The sequence below is a fragment of the Chenopodium album genome, chromosome 18, assembly GCF_948465745.1.
Source record: "Chenopodium album chromosome 18, dcCheAlbu1.1, whole genome shotgun sequence".
Taxonomy (NCBI): Eukaryota; Viridiplantae; Streptophyta; class Magnoliopsida; order Caryophyllales; family Amaranthaceae; genus Chenopodium; species Chenopodium album.
In genome coordinates, this window is record NC_137851.1 from 7583441 (window position 1) to 7599296 (window position 15856).

The 15856-nt window shown below is 33.9% G+C and overlaps 3 protein-coding genes across 6 annotated transcripts in view; all 3 read left to right on the forward strand.

The window, feature by feature from the left end:
- Nucleotides 1–15221, forward strand: part of LOC145591375 (uncharacterized) — a 36608-nt gene extending 21387 nt beyond the window's left edge. For 2 of the 4 annotated variants that reach the window (XM_081647810.1, XM_081647812.1), the window contains exons 5-9: nucleotides 8885–9337; nucleotides 12201–13225; nucleotides 13903–14002; nucleotides 14150–14326; nucleotides 14439–15221. The gene's annotated coding sequence lies outside the window, so the exon portion shown is untranslated. Of the gene's footprint in view, nucleotides 1–3349; nucleotides 4063–8884; nucleotides 9338–12200; nucleotides 13226–13902; nucleotides 14003–14149; nucleotides 14327–14438 lie in introns of those variants that run through there. The other 2 variants (XM_081647811.1, XM_081647814.1) reach the window with 2 other exon arrangements.
- Nucleotides 8900–10381, forward strand: LOC145591705 (F-box/LRR-repeat protein At4g14103-like). The gene has a single exon (XM_081648210.1). The coding sequence runs from the start codon at nucleotides 8900–8902 to the stop codon at nucleotides 10379–10381; it is 1482 nt and encodes a 493-aa protein (XP_081504336.1).
- LOC145591706 (putative disease resistance protein RGA3) lies at nucleotides 11919–13229 on the forward strand. Its single transcript, XM_081648211.1, has one exon. The coding sequence runs from the start codon at nucleotides 11919–11921 to the stop codon at nucleotides 13227–13229; it is 1311 nt and encodes a 436-aa protein (XP_081504337.1).
- Nucleotides 15222–15856: the final 635 nt, after the last annotated feature.

Here is a 15856-nt window from a genome sequence, read left to right on the forward strand (position 1 = left end):
GCCAACTGGGGTATGCCTAAAGTCGTACTAGGTCAATTCCGATTAAAGAAAATAGACTTTATTGACTCAAATTAATTAATTATTTAATTAATTAATTAGGCAAAGTTCTTTAAGTCATTAATTTTAATCTCAACACAAATCAACAAACGGTTAAGAGGAGCATAAAATATATATGCACAATTAGTCAAGTAGGCACAACATGATGCAATGAGTTCGCAACCTAACCATGGCTCTAGTTCTCTAAAGTTTGGGATATGGTTTAGTCAAACAGGGTCCATGGTTAATTGTCCAGATGCACCGCGTAGAAGCCTAACCGTGAAGGGTTAACGCGTGTGGATAGAACACCGCGAGTTTTTTTAGAAAAACTCGCTTCCATGGTTTGGTGAATTCAACCTCTCAGATGTACCCTTTGTTGCCAGGAGCGTTCAATCGGGTAGATAGAACATGAATTCCCAGAGGGTTATGTCCATATGTAGAACACATATGGGTTTCAGAAAAGTGAGAAAAAAATTCTGGCTCGGTATTGGGGGAAATTGGCGCCAGCAAACAGAGACTGGCGCCAACTTTTAACTGTAGCGCCTGGCGCCAATATTGGCGTCTAGCGCTACGGCTAAAAGTGTGGCGCCAAGCTCTGGCCCCTGACGCTACTTCCCACATGCCTCAGCAGCTTTCTGTGCTCAATAAAATCATCCAGTTTCACGTGGTGTTATTTCAGTCCTAGTTGTGAAAGACATTTCTCAAATTTCCTACGTGTAAATCCTTATGTTTTTGACTCATTATGGATGGTCTTTCCAATGAGAACCTTTTTATGCATATGACACAATGTTAATCAAAATTACGCACATGAGATACTTAGAACTTTTCGAGTCTCATCCACTCATTCTAAATCATTGCCGAAACAAATTCAGGAATTAAAATAGAAATCCTCCCCAGTGGAGTCGCCAAAAACTGTAGGGAATAATTTCAAGCCTTTAAAATCCCACTAGCTTGAACCCCACTGTGATCATACACTAAAGTACGGTGGCGTCCAAAAGGGAAGAAGATAGAGCAAAAGAGTCGCCTACAAGTTTTTAAGGAACTTGTAAAACGTTCATAGGATGAAGGTTACACCCCTTAACGATCCAAGAGATCGTCAACTCCATAAGGTCATGAACCAAATAAGGGTTCGGGGATGAAGGTACAAATCCAACCTAAAAGAGATTGAACCTGCCCTAATAATAGGCCTCTACTTTATTCTGCTCGTATTCATGTGCGCTTTCTGATTAACATGCAATCAATAGGATTAACCCTAAACCTGTTTAATCTATGTTGGTTGAATTTAATGCACATATAAATTATTATTGACGATCGCTTGAATTATAATCAAAGTTAACCTAACAAGATTATTAATTATCTTATTAAGCGTGATTACAAGTACCAAATTCCCTTTAACATGCATAAAAGGTGATCAAGCAATAAATAATAAGCATCAAGCAACATAATAAATAATAATCATGAATAATAATTATAATCATCATCATAAAAATAAATTATAATTGAAATAATCATGATAATAATCATAAAAGAAAATAATCATCATATTAGTAATAATTGAAATAATTATCATAAATAAAATAATCATCAAAATAATAGTATTCATAATCATTATAACAATTATAATCATAATCATGTTCATGTTAATATTAAAGCATAATAAAAATAGCAAGATCCTAGGCACGATACTAACAAGATTAATAACAAACCCTAGCATGTCACTAAGCAATAAAAATCAAATCTTTAACCCTAACATGATACTAACATGAATAAATATTAGGAAGAGAATAAAAGGCATCATACTTTTAATCATACTTAATATTAAAGTTACCCTAGACATGATACTAGGAATCAAAATAACAATCTAAACATGATTTCTATATCATAATATCAATTAAACCATTAAAGTACTTACTTGGATGCCTCGTACCTCTTTCTAATAACAAAATACACACATTAGTAACTTCAAGGAAAATAATAAACAAAACAATTAAATTAAATAATTGAAATAGAGATTTGGGACCAAACCCTCAGAAATTAAAACCTTTCACGTCTAGGGCGAAGGCAACTTCGAATATGGCTAGGTGTTTCTAGATATTGTGAATGCGGAATTTTGTATTTGAGAAAAGGCTAGTTTAGAAAAAGAGAGAGAGAGAATAATCAAGAAAATCTTGATGAGATTTGGTGATCGTGATTGTTGATGATCGTAATTGTTGATGAATGAAAACGAAGTTTTTGATACGATATTTATAGAGAAAATCATCCAAAAAAGATAATTTATCAAAATAGAGTCTGAAGACCACAAAAACACCTTGGCGCCAGCCCTGGCTCATTAGCGCCACGACCAGTGGCTAGCGCCAGGCGCCAATGCTGGCGTCTGGCGCTAATCCTGATTCCAGGCGCCAAGGCCTGGGGTTGGACGCCAAACCGGATTTTAACGCGTTTTCGAAAATCTGATAATTTTACCGTACTGGAAGATAAAATAATATAATTTCAATCGAAAATGCTATTTGACCTGATTAAAACTCTAAAGAGTCCTAATTGAATTAAGAATGATAAAACCTTCTAGAATGTTCTAGAAGACAAAAACCATTCCTAATTACATTAGGAATGATAAACTATATTAGGCCCTCCCCTAGATCATAGGGTCGTACTTAAAACTCAAACCGGGCCCAGTTTAGTAAATTGGCCATAAATTCCTCAATATTCATCGGAATTGGGCTTATATATATTGTTGGAAAGGTCTTTGCAAGCCCCATCCAACTATACCACTATTGGACCCATATCATGGACCAACCAAATTGAATTGGCTGTTTTCTTAAAAATAAAGTTTTCAAAAACAGAGAGAAGAGAAAATAAAACTTTCCGCAACACTAGACCTTTCCACACTTTCGTTTCATTCGATTATGATTCGACGTGAAAGGCACTCATCACTGGGTTTGGTTTTAGGGAGACACAAATGGGTGTCTACACCACCTTTTAAAAAAATGTTGCAAAAAATCATCAATTTTAAAATTTTTGTTGCAACTTACCACCAATTCAATGTAACACAATTGATAAATTTGGCTAAAAAAGTGGTAATTTGCAACAAAATTTTTAAAATTGATGGTTTTTTTGCAACAATTTTTTTAAAAGGTGGTTATTTGTAAAAAAATAAGATTTAAAAGGTGGTTTTTTTGCAAAATTTCCTTATGATAATAATCTTTCTTATCTTCTCCTTCCTCTCTCCAAAACCCTAGTTTCTATTGTTGATTTTTGAATGGACTTCTATCGACTTTAACCAGTTGAAAACCTCAATCCTTGTTTTTTTTTACAGGTTTATTATAACGCTTCCTCCTTTTGAAGAAAAAAAAAATTTCTCCCTCTCTTTCAAAAGATAAGGGTTTTTCGATCTCCTTCGAAAGACAAGGTTTGTCTACTCTTTTCGAGAGAGAATTTTAGCACAACAAAATGGGCCAAAGAGACCCGTCCAAATTGGCCAATGAGATTGTCTTAGAGGTGTTCTCTAGTTAAGCCCCTGTTTGTCAAAGAGACTGCTTTATTAGAAATGGTCTCTAGAATGAAAAAAAACTGAGATCGCTTATCAAAGATAGGCAATCTCAAATTTACTATTGCATATTAACGTTATTTTGAAATTTAATTTTGCAAATTAAAAAACATGTGAATTACCTCCATAATTTTTTTTTTTATTTTTTATTTTACTACCAGAGTACTCCACTTTAGACCATTTATAAAATCACTCTTCCTTTTAACCCACATTTAACTATTAATTAAGTTTTTAAAATAAAAAATCCCCTAACCCATGGTTACTCCAGTCCCCAACTAAATTTAAAAACTTTTTTCCTTTCATTATCTCTTATAATTTCACTTTAACCTTCAACCTCTATTGAAGAATACTCACCAAATTGGCGTCACGATTCTTCTTCTCTACCACGAATCCTTTACTTTGCAAAATTGACAAGAAATTCGAGCAATAAAGGAAAAGGGAGGTATACTGAAGGAGGAGGACAGAAAGGAAACAATTTACAATTCCACGCTAGAATTAGCTGATATGGCTCGCTTAATTCAAAGAAATATCACACTTAATCTTAATTGATAGCTTAATTTGAAGAAAAATCACATATTATGCTTAATTGATAGCTTAATTCAAAGAAAAATCACATATATATATATATATATATATATATATATATATATATATATATATATATATATATATATATATATATATATATATATATATATATATATATATATTATGTTTTATTAATAGCTTAATTCAAAGAAAAATTACAAAATCCCTATGTTAATTAACGAAAATCATAATATATTAATCCCGAAATTCGAAAATCCTAAAGAAGAACTTAGTAGAGGCAAATTACATGTTCACCTAGAGCAATTGAAGGATAGATGAGAAGAATTAGTGTGAATTTGGTGTTAGAATCTTGAAGGGTGTTTCGCAATGGTGAAGGAGGAAGATTAGTGGTTTAGGGGCATTTTTTTCCTGCTATTTATTTATTTATTTATTTATTGTCGTTCAAATGGTTAATTAACAATGGGTTAAACGTGGATTAAAGGGAAAAAGTGACGTCAAAATGATCTTAATTGGAGTCTGGTCATAAAACCAAAATTTTTTAAAAAATTTACGGTATTAATTTACAAGTTTATTTAATTCGCGATATTAATTTTTAAAAGGGAAAATTGTCAAGAATAAAACGACCTTTGAGTGGTCTTCCAAAAATAAAACGATCTTTTAATTTGATTATATCAGAATAAGACGACCTTTGACATAAATCTGGTATAAATAGAACATGACCGGTTGGTAGCCAATTTCATAGGTAAAACCGAACACGTGTCCTATTGTGATTGATAGTTTTTTTTTTTTTTTTTTTTTTTTTTTTTTTACAATTTTCCTTATATTTCCCTACCTTACAAAAAGTGGAAGAATACTCTTATGAATAGTGTTCTTCCAATTATATTCTTCAAAATGAATATTTACATATTCACCCTCTTTAATACTCCGTAGTTCATACTTAAATCTAATATTTTCCAATTTCTTCTCCATTATCATCATCTTCAGCATCATCTAGCAAAGGTTTATGAGTAGTAACAGTCGTAAACCCATCAATTCGAAACTTCAGCCTTGCAATCGATTTTTTCCTTCTCGAGAACCCAAAGCATCCACAACAGCCCATTTTCATCGGTCTGAAAATATAATTACAAGCAATGTATTATCTCACACCATTGACTAATCCAAAAGCATGATCAAATCAATTTAATTTTTTAGTATAACAACACGACATTCACCCAATTAAATCATAAAAACAAGATTTAATCTGTTATCGCTGAAAATCAAAGTGCCTGCTATAGAAGTGTAATTAAAAGCAATGCATTGTGCTTTCTCTCCATTGAAGCGCAAACTGGGCTTTCTCTCCTCCATCGAATCAGGTTATAAGGTTAGGTGATTTTTATAAAAAAAAAAAAAAATTAATTGAATAGCAATTTCTCAATCTGGGCAGATTGTTAAATTTATGAAGGATCTCAAAATTAAATTCGTCAAGGGTTGTTTGCGATTTAAGAACGAGCCATAGGTTCTGGTAAAAACGAGAATTTGGCAAAATTCTCAGTTAATTTCAATCCAAATTCTCAAAAAATATGTCTCAAATCTTGTTATTTTTTTTCCTATAAATTAAAAAAGTAGGGGTTTTAATTTTTTTTTTTGAGGACTTTAATTTTTGGTTGATGGGTTGATTAATGCTTGTTGTGAACTTGTGCAGAATATTGTTATTGTTGGAAGCAAATTAGCTGAAATTTTGAGCATAAAAAATGACTTAGAAAAGTTGGATAATGCGACGGTTTAAGAACTTACAACTGCATTATTGCATTAAGTTGATTTCTTGTTGAATATAAAATATGTTTGTGTGAATCCTTAAACAAAAATTTGGTAACTTTATGTTTGAGGTTGGTTGTACTCCATCCACCTTGAATTAATAGTTGCGTTGGGATAGATATCCTTCTTAATGCTCATATTAGTCATTGTATGTTAGTTACAATGAGATTAATGTTAGTTTTCATTTTCTAGACCAAACCTAGGCTGAAGGAGTATATGAGTCATAGTACGAGGAAGAATATAATCAATATATCACTTGTGCATTACTAGGATACTTTCTAAGCACAAATGTACAATTTTAGACCCATTCAAAATTTGAACACTAGAACTTTAAATTGAACTAATAAATTACATGTTCAGACGTCTGAGGCTGTTTATGTCCTAAATGGTTCTAGCCCAGAATACCAGTTCTCATTGCAAAGTAAAAAGTATAGAGTTCCTGCATGCTTGTATTGTTATTTTGATGGAATATTTAGTATGTCTCTACTCTTTGATACTAAAAGTGAGTTAGTTACATGTATAGTCGATGCAATTGTTGCACCCTAAAAGATTGGGGAATTCTAAATGATAGCCTTGTAATTATATGGTTAATCTGTTAACCTTAAGCACCTAAATTAAATTGTTAATTCTGGCTTGTGTCCATTTTTGGCTATTTAAATCCTTTTGGGTGACAATTCATGGTTATGGTTATTACTTGCGACGTGTAACTTATATCACTGAATGAACTATGGAAGCAAGAGGCGGCCCCCATTGATCTATTTGATTAACAAGTTATGTTAATCAAATGACTTATTTGTAAATAAAGTGAATAGTAAATGTAACATCTCAGCTTTCCTTGTCTGATATAACATTCCATGGTGGATGCTTATGCTGAGTAGGACAGAGATTTTGTTAACAGAGGTTAACTGTGAGAGTTGACGGGGTGACGAAAAGTTTACTCCATTGAAGCTTCCTCCTTTCTTCCCCGATCTCCAGCCATCTCCCATCAACACCACATCTTCACTGTGTCCATCCTCCACCGACAACTCTTCCTCATCTCCTCCTTCATTCCACCAACACAACTTCCACATCTCCACCTTCATTCTACCAACACTACCATTTCCGGCGGCTTTGCCGCCAAATTAAATGAAAACCCTATGATTAAAGGGTGAAGTTAATGGCATGGTCAACCCCAAAGGGTAGGGGTGATCATGTCCACCATTGAAGCTTTCATTGAGCTTACCTTACTATGTGATTATGTGAATGGTAATGGCGTGGGTAAGAGAGACGACACTTTGATGCCGTTAGGTACTTGGGTAACAGTCGTTAATTCAATACGGTGTAGCAATATGACTATGTGTTAAGTTGTCCTAATCAACACACGTATCAGCATCTGCATTTTACCAGTTTGCCCCCACTTACTTCAGGTATTTCTCTATTTTACCCCTTTATATGGTTTATAAACATATATATCAAATAAATGAACTTGTATATCAAATAAATGAACTTGTATTTTCTTATGGTTTTTAACCGATGACATATGCCTGATCTTAAAATTGGATATAATGGACTAATGGTGATGGCCTGATGGGATAGCTCTTTAGGGATTAGTAATGGACTAATGGTGCTGGGAAGATGGAGAGTTGATGCCGCTTTTTTTATTTTATTTATTTATTTATTTTTTATTATTATTATTATTATTATTATTATTATTATCATCACATTTTGGGACTAAAATTTGCCCATAAAAGCTGTATACGGAGTACTCCGTACTTGGCTTTACTACGAGTAGAATGGTTAAGGTCTACCTTTGGTGTACTTTTTTTTTAAAAATTTGTTTTCTAAATATTTTTTTTACTGACTTTAAAACTTATTTTGTATGGAGTATTTGTGATCGGTTTATTTGGAAATAATTCCTTGAAAAGTGATAAGTGAAGTTTAAACATGCATCTAACTTTCACAATCGTTTTGTCCTACTCCATAAGGTTTTTTATTTTTATTTTTTTTTTAATTATTTATTTATTTATTTATTTGAAAAGTCCTACTCTGGGAGATTTTAATTTCTACGGAGTAGTAAATATTAAATCATGTTTGGTTGCCATAATAAAAACATGATTTAATATTCTACGTAGTATTCCCATAAATTAAAGTTTTTTTTTTTTTTGGTCAAGATGTTTTGTTTAGTTAAAGAGTACTCCATCCATTCCCTTTTGTTTTTTACGTTTTCATTATGGTGTTTATTTTTATTCTTTACATTTAGACCATCTCCAATGGTGAGACTTGAATTTGGGTATTGAAATACAAAATAAGTTGTCTTAATTTTATACAAGAGAAAAAAAAAATCGTGTACTGAAAAAAAAAAAAAGTGGTTGAATTAAAAGGAAGGAAATAAACACAAAGATAAGGACTAGCATATAAACTATGTACGGAGTAAAATTTATTTATTTTCATTTTACACTTGATAGGGAGGACATGTGTTCGATCCCCCGCAACAACAATTGGGAGGGGACTGGAACCTAACCACCCAGAACTGATCCCCGAATCCGGATTAGCCCAAAGGGTGAACCGGGTAGAACACCAAAAAAAAAAAAAAAAAATTTAAATATCATTGATATTTAAAATTATATGGACTAATTAAATTGAATGAGACACAATAGTAAAATAGAAGATTCAGATTAGTTTTAAAATGAAGAGTTAGGAACTCATTTATTATACACACTTTTTTACAATGAAGAGTTATGACTTGGGACAATTGCATCGGATCAGTTTTTTTTTTCTTATTTGGATCGGATTCAAATCAAACTCGAATAGATTATCATCCCTAATTGAGACTAGTTTTAAAATGAAGAGTTAGGAGCTCATTAATTGTACACACTTTTTTAAAATGAAGAGTTACTCATTTACAACATAGCGTCACACCTTAAAGAGTTAAAAAGGTTAAACCCTTCCAATTCCATTAACCTTTCACTGTTTCACCTACAGAATTCACCCCCAAAAATGGCTGAAATTGAAACTTCCTCTTACAACTTGCAATCAAAGAATGAGAATTCCAACAACAATGGTGAAGAAGACAGATTAAGCTCACTTCCAGACACCCTTCTACTCGAAATTCTATCTCTTCTCCCACTCAAATCCGCCGCCGCAACCTCCGTCTTATCCCACCGGTGGCGCCACCTCTGGACTCATCTCACCCACCTCACCTTCGACGGAGATAACCCACCATGGCTTCCTTCCAATGCCGATTCCTTAAGTCGAACTCGAACCTTCTTCCAATTCAAAGACATCGTATATCATATTCTCGCCCAAATCACCTCCCCACATATCCAATCTTTGAACCTTTTTATCCCTGATCCTGGCGCCAGACCTAAACTTTGCACGAAGACGTTGGAATCGTTGATTAGTTTAATTTTTACTCGAAATGTGGCTACAATCAAGGTAATTCTCGACCCTTCCTCCGATTTAACTCGTGGGGTTTATTTACCCAGTTGTATCTTTGAAATTCAATCACTTGTTGAGCTTCAGTTGGGTGGATCCCTTCATTGTAAGTTGCCTGAACTCACAGATGGGGTAGTTAGTCTTCCTAATCTGAAGAAACTTGAATTGGGTGCCAACATTCATTTCAACGATTTAGAAAAATTATGGGCATTTATTAATTCTTGCCCACTTTTGGAACTTTTGTCTTTAGAATTTGATATTCGCAATGCTGATGTTGTGATTATATCATTACCCATGTTGAAGTCTTTGATTATTTATTCAGTAGTGTCACGAAGCATCAAGTTTGTGATTGATACACCAATGTTGGAACACCTTCTTCTACATGCTTATTTTGGATATTATAGCTTTGATGATTATCCAACTAAATTGCTTAGGGCAGAACTTAGTATTTTGGGTATAAGAAGCTGTCGTACCGATAAGTTTGGTAGAATGCTACCCCTTCTTCAAAGGATTTCTGGTGTCAAGTCTGTTTGCCTGGGTGAATATATGGATTTCTTCAATGCCCTTAATTACTTGGATGTTGATGTTCGGTCAATCTTCTGTAATGTAACCCATCTTAGTTTGAATGGTGATTTTATTGGTGGGGGGTTTGATGTCCAAAATCCAATACCATTGTTTTTGTTTAGCAAGCTCAAGAAACTTGAAATACACCCAAAAAGGTGGAATGCCAATAATATGAGGTTGCTTGACTACATTTTAAGTGATGCAAATGTTTTGGGGCAGCTTTGTGCATTATCTATTTATACTAATTCAGATAACATTGAGGATGATGATTCTAATGATATTTATGATGATCATGATGATGATAATTCTAATGATGAAGACTGTAACAAAGACATACTATGGTGGGAATACAAGGTATATAAAACACTGTTAGCTGTTTCAAAGGGTTCTTTACCTAGTCAGTTTGAGTTTGTTGGTACTTTCATCCGTGTATCAAGTGATTGTTCTCAAAATGGATTGATTGTAACCTTCAAAAATTAGAATCCTGCGTCACAACACGTGTGCATTTTGTGAGAAATCTAACAATTAGTAATGCAAGACTACTCTCATGAGTTTTGATCATTGCCATCCTAAGTTTAGCTTAATTTTTGCCCGTCGGTAATGTTAGGAAATTCACCATGCTTATAAAACTGATGAATGTATCAGCTGATAGCGATTCCTGTTATCTATGAACCTGTATGTTAACTTGCTTTTGTGTACTGTAACATACTACAAATGGAATGGTTATTGCCTACCTTTGGCCTTTTGTTCCTTGTTTTTTTTTTCCGTTTCCTTTATTGACTTGGTAATTGTGATTGGTTTATTTGGAAATAAATACCAGATAAGTGAAGTTTAAACATGCATCTAACTTTCAAATGCAATGAGAAATTGAGAATTGAATTTTGTACATTTTAATGGTGTATCTATCCTTTTTAAGAAGTGACGATTTACCCACATTAGAGGTACCAACAATAAATGGCAAATTCAGGGAACCCATCAGAAGGGCAATCCTCAGTTTTCACACTACTCTTCACAAACTCAGCATATATCACTTGTGCATTACTGGATACTTTCTAAGCACAAATGTACAATGTTAGACCCCTTCAAAATTTGAACACTAGAACTTCAAATTTAACTGAAATCTTAAATTTCAGCTTTACCAATGGCTTATCTGCAGAAAATTTAGTCTGGGGTTGTTCATCCTCATCACTATTATCAATAAGTGATTGCTGTTGGAGTAAATTTGCGGATTGAGGAGAGTTGGGGATAAGAAAGAGAAAGGACAAAAGGCCTAGGAGTGGCAAAATGGAAGGAGGTATAAGTTAAAATGGGGTTAAAATGAGGATAAGAAAGCTCATGATACCATGATAGAGTTATGAGAAAGAGAATGTTGGAAAGCTTAATTATATTGATGTGATTCCATGAGTATATATAGTACATGAGTAACCAATATAATCCGACTAGATACATTGAACTACTTGTCTAGGAACATTAGCTAAAAATAAGGGATATCTTTGACTATCAATCTAAAGAGTAAATCAACGGATTGCTAACTATAAACAATATCAATTAATATGATTTGATCAAATCCTTTACATTTTATACCACCGGTTTATCAATTGACATAACTGAAATACAGCCGCGGCAATTACTTAAGGTATGAACATTTTTTTCTTACTACAATATTATGAAACTTTAGTTGTATGTAAGTTAAAAAAATGAAAGGACATAAACTGATGAGAAGGAAGGAAACAAATTTCGGCTAGCTTTTTAGCCTAAGTGATGCATTTTCTACTGTTTGTTCTTGGTTAAGGAGGATCAACAATTTCTAATTGTATCATCACATTTGGACAGCTTATAGCCTATTGTGAATTGTGATACCTAATTAAGGCCTGCTCTGCTTTTTTGCTGTTGAAATACCGCAACTTAATGCTGCTAACTGGAACGATAAGTCCCTGATAACACCCTGTTAACATATGTATTATTTTCGGGTATCTCTGGGAGCGGTTTGAGTGATTTGCCGACAGGATTTGGGAAAATGACATCTCTGAAAGTGTTAGATTCATTTATTGTTGGGGAAAACTATGGTATGGATTCATTACCTTCCTTGAATTTTACTGGATATCTAAATATTCAATTTAAAAAGTGGCGAAGTGATGCTGTTGTGGAAGCACAAAGAGCAACTTTGATGAACAATCAGAAATTGACACATCTTGAATTAATGTTTGGATCCATGGAAGTTACTCCTGATTTAGTTTTAATTGATAAAATGTTAATGTGCTTGCAACTGCCTCCAAATCTTAAACATATTTTTTTTCAGGAGTACAAAGGATTTGAGATGCCTCGTAGATGGTTAGATGGGGTATCTAATCTTGTTGCCATTGATATTATGGAATGTCATAATTGCAGAGTTCTCCCTCACTTGAGTCGGCTGCCTCATCTCAAAACTCTTTTTTTAGCTAGACTTTATGAGTTAGAGTATGTAGAAGATGAAGATGACATCCGGGTTGGTGGTGGAAAGTGTGGTTTTGGAGCCCACAATGTCTACTTCCCTTCCTTAGAAGTCTTGCTTTTATCGGGTTTGAGGTCTCTAAAGGGGTGGACAAGACCATCAATGGATGATCATGGTGAGACAAGGCAGTTGTCGTTTCCTCGTCTTTGGCGATTAGAAGTATTTCAGTGCCCCAAGTTGATGTCAATGTCTCTAGCTCCAAAGCTGGAGTCATTTAGGGCTAATAGGAAGGTGTTTGAATTGTACCTGATGTCAATTGATGATCAGGAAGCATTTTCATCATCATCATCTTCAACTACTTTTTTTACTTCATTAAAAGAGCTGGATATTACTGGGATTGAAGATGGACCAGCTTCTCTGTCAATCAGTAGTAGGTTCTTTAGACTACAAAACTTGAAAATAAATGATCACCAGGAACTGACAAGTTTGATGATAGAATCTTCAAAGTCTATTCGGCATCTCGTAGTTAAAGGTTGCAAAAACATATCACTGGGAAATCTTTACGTCCTTGAGACACTGATAATCCACGGCGTCAGTGATGATTTGGAAGAAAAGCTCCCTCAACTCATTGCTTGCGTACCAATGCTTCAGATCCTTGGACTTGAAAGATTCAGAAACTTGGAACAACTTCCAGAAGAGATTGGAAACCTCTCCTTGCTCCGTGAGCTGAAGATTGGTAATTGCCTAAAAATGGCGAAACTTCCACAATCATTACTAAGCCTTACCTCTTTACAAAAACTTCATATACGAGCTTGTCCAGATCTGAAAAAAAGATATGAGAAGCCGAATGGCCAAGATTGTCACCTTCTCCAACATATCTCTAATGTTGAATTGTGAGTTTCTGAAACCTATACTTTTTATGTCTCTATATCATTTTTATGCAATTGAGCGTTTTTTATGTGAATGATTGATATAAACTAACTCCTATTGCAATTGAAGGATACCTATAGGAAATTTTACTCAACTTAATACTACATTTAAATAGAACAATTATACTGGAACATCTTACTGTCAAATATGCTTTGTCTGTGCTATTATATCGCCCCTAAGATAGCTAGTGATTCTAATTTCAAAGTCATTATTGATCCAACACTGTTTGTTGTGTGTACAACCATGAGTTATGTGACTTGTGATTATTGTGACATTATTAACATGAATACAAATTTGCATGGAAATATGGGATGCTGATGTATGGAATTTTGTACCATTGAATCAGTTGGTATAAGTGTATATACACATAGAACAGAAAACTGTAATGCTGGCATGAGCTGCACTTGTGCTTTTGTTCCTTTTTTGTCAAACCTTATTATTAAGGTGTCTCTCTCTTATACTATTTTTCATGCTACAACATGAAACTTAATTTGTATGTAAGTTGAAAAATTGAAAGGACGTACCACATACTGACGAGAAGGAAACAATCGTTAGGCTTTCTTTGTAGGTGATGCATTTTCTACTGTTTGTTCTTGGTTAAGGATCAACAATTTCTAATCTTATCTTCACATTCTGACAGCTTATTATAGCCTATTGTGATGACCAAATTAAGGCCGCCTCTGCCTTTTTTTGTTGAAAAATTGGAACAATGATTCCCTGATGGACAATCCCATGCTGCTGTAAGTTTCTCTGGTTTTTCCAAGAAGAATTATAGTTATATAACCCTGTTTAATTGAATTCTGTTCTTATCCAACTCATTTTGTCGTATTCCATTTCGTATAGGTTTGTTTCTGAAATTAATCATTAATTGCTATTGTTTATTGTAGCTCTTCTCAGATCCATGATATCCTCACTCAGGTGGTCCTGCAAGCTTTAGGAAGCTGAAATCTATCAATTAATTTTTCAAGGTTTTAGTGACGTAAGAATGTTGCACTCAAGTGTAAATGGTGAATATTTCAATGCTCTTTAGAGATGCCAGGCGATTTGCATTGTGGATGCAACAGGTGATACACAGTACTGTATTTTTGAAGCATGAGTACAGCTTCCAAGCTCTTAAAAAGTGCTTTGCAATTTTTACCACTTATGCTATATTTTGTTATTGTTCGATGCTTTCAGGTGCTAATAATAATGAAAATTTTGGGGTGCTTTAAGCTGCAAGTTATTGAGGGGGAAAACATAATCAAGCTGAGGGAGCAAGTTTTTACCAGACTTTGCAAGGAAGGAGATTTGCTTCAGAGATGCAATGTAGGAAACTAGGAATGTTGTACTGAAATGAAGATGGTGGCTCTTTCGATGCTCCTTAGTGATGCCTGGCTATTTGCATCATTGATGCAATCAGTGATTCACCAAGAATCAAGCAAAATGAATTTATAAAGGTTTTTTTTTTTTAACTGTCAGTCATTTAACATTCTTGAAGGGTAAATCAAGGCTCTTGTTTGTACATCAATAACTTCAGTAGTTGAATTGGATTGGACTGAGCAAATGATTAGTGGAGTTTTTCAACCCTTCCTAGAAGGTGGGAAAAGCTTACACAGTGATGCTACATGCTGTTATTAAGATTGTTCTGGTGCGTTTGTGCTTAGATCTGGTCCGCATTCATGGAGCTTTGATTCAAATGGCTTCATCATAGATATGAGCTTTGTAACCTGTTTTCTAGTGATATTTGTAACCTTTCTCCTCTCATTGTTGATATCATAGTATATGACTAAATGTATAGTTGGTGGTTTATTAATCTTTGTGAAACCTGTTATATTTTGTTACCCTCCTATAAGAGAAAAATAGGAGAAAAAAAAAGGTGGACTCCTACAAGTCCCGTAGTTTTACTCTTCACATTGAAGAGATTTTCCATGTAAAAAATCCCTTGTGTTATATCAAAAATTTTCTTCTTGATTAGTGTCCTACCAATTGTGAATACTCTAGCAGTGATATAAGTTTATTTGTTTAGTTAAATGTACATCTTTTGTTATAAAATTTTGACATGTGCACTGCTAATGTCCTTTTTTTGTTATCTCTGACAGGTTATTCTATCTCTTTTTGAGTTTTTTTTTACCTAAAAATTTACCAGATAGTTTAATGCCTCACCCCTTGAGCAACTAATTGATCATTGAATCAAGTGATCTGCCAAACCAAAGATAACCAAGTGATCATTGAATCAAGCTTACCAGATAATTTGCTTGGTGACTATTGACTATTGTGCCTCCTTGCTTCAATAAATCTTGATCATCTATGCAATTCATGAAGTCACCTTCACTGTTTCATAGATCAAGGAATAAAAAAACTGATAATTGTCCGTTTTTTTTTTTGGCAAAGAGCTTATTGAGACAAAATTATCTTACTTACACATAAGCAATCTTAGACCGTTTGTGGCGCTATAAAAGTTTAAAGTGTGAAGCGTATGGTTTTTCCCTGAGTCCCTGACTATTGATTCCTTTGTTTTTTATACGTAGTAGTTTGAGTCTTTGCATCATTCACTTTTTGTGGTTTCGATACTTTTATGTGCGTGGGAATAGTAAAAATAATACTCTCTCAAATTT